Source organism: Oryctolagus cuniculus, chromosome 2, assembly GCF_964237555.1.
Source record: "Oryctolagus cuniculus chromosome 2, mOryCun1.1, whole genome shotgun sequence".
NCBI lineage: Eukaryota > Metazoa > Chordata > Mammalia > Lagomorpha > Leporidae > Oryctolagus > Oryctolagus cuniculus.
In genome coordinates, this window is record NC_091433.1 from 80,861,871 (window position 1) to 80,868,043 (window position 6,173).

At 46.5% G+C, this 6,173-nt stretch overlaps 1 protein-coding gene across 1 annotated transcript; it reads left to right on the forward strand.

Annotated features, from left to right (window-relative positions):
* The first annotated feature begins 1,315 nt into the window (after window positions 1-1,315).
* On the forward strand, window positions 1,316-1,837 carry LOC100342182 (RNA guanine-N7 methyltransferase-activating subunit-like protein). Its single transcript, XM_051834211.2, has one exon. It carries the CDS (start codon window positions 1,431-1,433, stop codon window positions 1,788-1,790), a length of 360 nt encoding a protein of 119 aa, XP_051690171.2. The 5' UTR covers window positions 1,316-1,430; the 3' UTR covers window positions 1,791-1,837.
* The last annotated feature ends 4,336 nt before the right edge of the window (window positions 1,838-6,173 follow it).

Genomic DNA, 6,173 nt, shown 5'->3' on the forward strand with positions numbered 1-6,173 from the left:
TTCAGATATTCTATCCAGTGAGTGACTGAGATTTCACATTTGCTCGTGAGTTTTGGCATACAAGAAGTTCAAGTCTTATGTCACAATAAAAGTACTTGTTATGCGTCAGGTAGTATTCTAAATGCTTAGATTATTACCTCATGTACGTCCTTCGTAAGAACCTTGTACAGTAAGTGCTATTAACATTGTTCTAAAATGGGGTGACTGAGGTACAGATGAGTGATTGATGTGCGGTCACTTGGTTGGAGCTGAGAAGACAAGTAGTCTGACCCCAGTCTGCTCTTCACCTCCATCTTCTCTCTCTGCCCCACCCCCCTGTCTCTCTCTGATCCTGTCAATCATTATGCCTTTAAAACTGTTTCCAAATGGCCCTTCAACCCAAGATTATGTATTTTATTATGCTGTAGATATACAGATATCTGAAATACAGGATTTACTGTAGATTTTCTAAAATCTCTGCAATACATTTTCATTGGTGATTTTGGTAAAAACGTATCATTTTACTAATTTTAAAACTTATTCTCACTTTATTTGAAAGACAGAAGGGGATAGAGAGATCTTATATCTGCTGGGTTACTCCCCAATGACCTGCAACAGCTGGGGCTGAACTAGGCTGAAGCCAGGAGCTTGGAACCCAATTCTGGTCTCCCTCTGTGGGTGGCAGGGGCCCAAGCACTTGAGTCATCACTGATGTGCTGGAATCAAATGCTGAGCCAGGACTTGAACCCAGGCACTCTGATACAGGATATAGGTGCCCCAACGGTGTCTTAACCACTGCACCAAATGCCCACCTCCATCTTTTTTTTTTTTTTCTTTTTTTTTTTTTTTTTGACAGGCAGAGTGGACAGTGAGAGAGAGAGACAGAGAGAAAGGTCTTCCTTTTTGCCGTTGGTTCCACCTCCACCTCCGTCTTAAAGCAGAGAATTCTAGTAGCCATTAAGTGTCTTCACAGTGTTGTGCACCTGTCCATCACCACTAGTATCTCGGGAACCTTCTTATCATGTCAATTAGAAATTCTGCACTGTAATTAAACTCCTTGTTCCCCAGTATACATGTACAGCATATATTACAGTGGATAGAGGGGTCCTTTTCTAATATTCCAAAGAAGTTTGGTGTTTATTCTAACTCTTGGATTATTGATTTAATTTCCATTTCCCCATATTACATATAATGTTTCATTGTAAGATTTTTTTTTCTGTTCAACATCTCTGAAATTAGGTCTTTACAAGCAGTGGAATGGTAGAGTCAGCTGTATATAGAATATAAAAATCAACTATTTAGAGTCTCTGTATGCGGGGGCCGGGGCCGCTTCTCTTGCAGGACTCGCCGACGAGGTCCGGCTAGAGCTGGGTGGACGCAGCCCTTAGCGGATTGAAACGATCTATAAACATTGAACGGTACAGCTGCCTCGAATACTTGGGAATTTCTGAATGACTGACACTTCCGAAGCTGTTAAAAATTTTGAAGAGATGTTTGCCAGTAGATTCACAGAAGATGACAAAGAATACCAGGCATATCTGAAACGCCCCCCTGACACCCCTCCCATTGTTGAGGAGTGGAGTAGCAGAGGAGGCGGGGGCCAGAGGAATCGAGGCAATTGGTTGCAAGATAACAGACAGTTTAGAGATAGGGACGGCGGACGACGAGGGTGGCCAGGTGACAGTCGGTCGGATCCGTGGCGCGGCCGGTCCTGGGGTAACAGTTACCTGCAGCAGAGGCAAGAGCCCTACTACCCCCACCAGTACGGACACTGCGGCTACAACCAGCAGCCTCCCTACGGTTACTACTGATAGAAATGTCCACCGCTTTTAATAAAAACATCGCCTCATTACCATGAAAAAAAAATCAACTATTTAGATATGATTTACATGCAATTTTTACCAATTTTCAGTGTACATTCTGTGGAGCTTTAACAGCTGCATAGTCAATACTGATGTAGAACATCTTCTTTATTCTGAAACTTCCTTTATAGTCTTTGTGTCAGTCCTTCACTCAACCTGTGACCCCTGGCAACTAGTGATCTACTTCCTAAACACTAGTTTAGCCTTTTCTAGAATCCCACAAAAATGGGGTAACAATCCTGTTTCTTTTTTTTTTTTTACTTATATGAGTTATTTATTTATTTTTTTTGACAGGCAGAGTGGACAGTGAGAGAGAGAGACAGAGAGAAAGGTCTTCCTTTTGCCGTTGGTTCACCCTCCAATGGCCGCCGTGGCTGGCGCGCTGCGGCCGGCGCACCGCGCTGATCCGATGGCAGGAGCCAGGTGCTTTTCCTGGTCTCCCATGGGGTGCAGGGCCCAAGCACCTGGGCCATCCTCCACTGCACTCCCTGGCCACAGCAGAGAGCTGGCCTGGAAGAGGGGCAACCGGGACAGAATCTGGCGCCCCGACCGGGACTAGAACCCGGTGTGCCGGCGCCGCTAGGCGGAGGATTAGCCTAGTGAGCCGCGGCGCCGGCCTACATGAGTTATTTTTTTAACTTTTATTTAATGAATATAAATTTCCAAAGTACAGCTTATGGATTACAATGGCTTTCCCCCCACAATGACTTCCCTCCCACCTGCAGCCCTCCCCTTTCCCGCTCTCTCTCCCCTTCCATTCATATCAAGATTCATTTTCAATTCTCTTTATATACAGAAGATCAGTTTAGTATACATTAAGTAAAGATTTCAACATAGAAACACAAAGTGAAAAATACTGTTTGAGTACTCGTTATAGCATTAAATCACAATGTACAGCACATTAAGGACAGAGACCCTACATGAGGAGTAAGTGCACAGCGACTCCTGTTGTTGACTTTACAAATTGACACTCCAGGCCGGCGCCGTGGCTCACTAGGCTAATCCTCCGCCTAGCGGCGCCGGCACACCGGGTTCTAGTCCCGGTCGGGGCGCCAGATTCTGTCCCGGTTGCCCCTCTTCCAGGCCAGCTCTCTGCTGTGGCCAGGGAGTGCAGTGGAGGATGGCCCAGGTGCTTGGGCCCTGCACCCCATGGGAGACCAGGAAAAGCACCTGGCTCCTGCCATCGGATCAGCGCAGTGCGCCGGCCACAGCGCACCGGCCGCGGCGGCCATTGGAGGGTGAACCAACGGCAAAGGAAGACCTTTCTCTCTGTCTCTCTCTCTCACTGTCCACTCTGCCTGTCAAAACAAAAACAAAAACAAAAACAAAAACCAAAAAAAAAACCAAATTGACACTCCTGTTTATGGCATCAGTAATCTCCCTATGCTCCAGTCATGAGTTTCCAAGGCTTTGGAAGCCTTTTGAGTTCACCGACTCTTATCATATTTATGTGTCTGTTTCTTTCACTTTGTATAATTCATACACTTTGCATATGCATGCTGTGTGTGTATCAGTATTTTTTAAAAGTTTATTTATCTATTTGTTAGGCAGAGTTAGAGAAAGGAAGAGAAAGAGAGAGAGAGAGAGAGAGAGAGAGAGAGAGAGAGAAAGATCATCCATCTACTGGTTCATTCCTCAAATGGCTGCAACAGCTGGAGCCGGGATGGGCCCAAGCCAGGTACTTCATCTGGGTCTCCCACATGGGTGCAGGAGCCCAAACATTTGGGCCATCTTCCCTCTGCTTTTCCAGGCACATTAGCAGGGAACTAGATCTGAAGTGGAGCAGCTGAGACTCAAACAGGCACCTACATGGGATGTTGGCATTGCACTAACCTGCTATTCCACAATGCTGGACTCTACTACCAGCAGTTTGTTTTTATTGTTAATTCCCCATTGTTGGTAACCAAAAAGACCAACCTTGTGATCAGTCAGCTTTTAGCCAGCTTGACCTCCAGGGAAGAGGGGAGCAGAGATTAAATTCAATCACATGACTGATGATGCAATCCATTGTGCTTATGTAAAAAGCACCACAAGTCAAGGGAGTTTCCTGACTGGTTCACACACAGATGTGTTGGATGTGCCTGGATTCTACAAGTTGAGGACACTGCATTCTTCTCCATCTCCCAAGACTTTGGACTATGTGTCTCTTGGGCTGTTCCTGGTCTCTCTCCTTTTTTTTTTTTTTTTTTTTTTTTTAACAAAGCTGTATTCACAAGTATAGCACCTGCACTAAATTCTGTGAGTCACTTGACCTAATTATGGAGATTGAGGGGGTCAAGGGGATCTACCAATTTGTAGCCAGCAAAGCTTGAGAATATCTGAAGTTTGAGCTGGAGGCTGAAGTCAGGACAGTCTTGTGAGAGTGTGCCCTTGACTTAAAGGGGTCTGTGCTAACTCCACGTTAAGCATCAAAATTGCACTTGAAGACACCCACTTGGTGGTGGCATAGAATTGAAGACAGAACAGCGAAACACATTTTTACAAATCTTAATGCATCTTTTGATGGCTGAATTCAATCAAACTTGCCTGCACTCCTTCTTGAGTGTTTACTTTCACTTTGGATGTCAGTCAGTCTTGCTTCTTTGCTGACCTTTGCCTTCTTGATTTCCTTCTTGTGTCAGATATTAAGAGCTGGACGCAGCCACCCCACATCAGAGCCGAGCAAGCCAGGGGCCTGGAGCCAGAGTTCAAAGCCCTCCCAGCCACTGGCCGCTAAGCTTTTCCTCCCAACTTCCTCCTGTCTTGCGCTGGAGGCTTTTGGCTTCATTTCTTTCTCTTCTTTACTCTGTCCCTACCCACTACCGACTAACTCCTATAAACTCAATCATATCTGCACCTTCCAAAGACTGTGGACATGGGAAGGCCCAAGATGCACCACACAGATCAACATCTTTGGGTCCTTTGTGGCAAAAGCTGATGAGAAGCTGGGACTTGCTCCCAAGCTGTGTAGTGCCCAGCAGGACTCCCAGTTTCTTCAGCATCTGGCCATGGACTTTCTACATTGCCTAATCTTTCACTTATGACTTCCAAACCTCCTGCATTTTGTTTCAAGAAGAGTACCTGATGCATATTTTGTCACCCTTACCAATGAGGTGTTTGGGCCCACGGCAGTTAGCATCTGCCTAGAGATGGCAAATAAATTCTGTCATCCCCTGATTCCTTAAATATTCTGTGGAAAACCCCTTGGCATATGGCCACCCTCATGTTCCTGTGCCCAACCCCTGTGTGACCCCAACACCTCTCCATTTACTTTGGGGTTCTGTTTTCTTCACTGTTAAGATATTGTCATCTCTCATGGCAAATCCCAGAACGAGGGGTATGGATGTGGTGCTGGGACATGACTAACAATGGGTGCTCTAAGACACTCCATTAGGAAGCTTCTCCATATTCTTTTTTTTAATTTTAATTTTAATTTTTTTATTTTTTGACAGGCAGAATTAAGACAGTGAGATAGAGAGAGACAGAGAGAAAGGTCTTCCTTCTGTTGGTTCACCCCCAAAATGGTCACTACGGCTGACGCACTGCACTGATCCAAAGCCAGGAGCCAGGTGCTTCCTCCTGGTCTCCCATGCGGGTGCAGGGCCCAAGGACCTGGGCCATCCTCCACTGCACTCCCGGGCCACAGCAGAGAGCTGGACTGGAAGAGGAGCAACTGGGACAGAACCGGCGCCCCAACTGGGACTAGAACCCGGGGTAACGGTGACGCAGGTGGAGGATTAGCCAAGTGAGCCGCAGGGCCGGCCTCCTCCATATTCTTCAAAAGGGCCATCTAGCCTCCCGTAAGTTTCAGAATTATTTTAACAGGCATATCAGACTGCTCCTGGCTGGACCTGAAGGGCCAGGCAGGCCACCATTTTGCTGAAAGTCCTTGTGTGCAACCCATCCTCCACCTGTCCTCCCATGGCTGTCTGGACACAATGAAGGAGCCCAAGGATAATGGGGCACCATGGAGCTTAAATGAGACTTGGGATGCCAGATCTGAATCAGTCCACAAGGGAACCCCTGGGGATACCTGAGGTGCTGAAGGACCTGGCTGAGATCTTGAGACACCAGATCTGGCCCGGTCCACACCTCACAGAAAGCCCCAGGGGACGTGGAGGGGCTAACAGGGTTATCACAGAGCAATTCCTCCTCCCCCTACTTAGTTCTCTAAGTCAGGAACAATTTTTCAAGCATGGATAACTCCTCTTCCACACTCACTGACTCACCCTTGGGTCACCTCCTTAAAAACTGGGAAACTCTTAGAATAGGTGTTGTCAACAAGAAAAACATAATTATCCTTATTAGCATCACTGATCAGAATACAGAATGGCCACCAAACAGGACTCTCAA

Excerpts from the sequence above, each read along its gene's own strand:
- LOC100342182 (XM_051834211.2), top strand. The coding sequence starts at position 1,431 with ATGACTGACACTTCCGAAGCTGTTAAAAATTTTGAAGAGATGTTTGCC.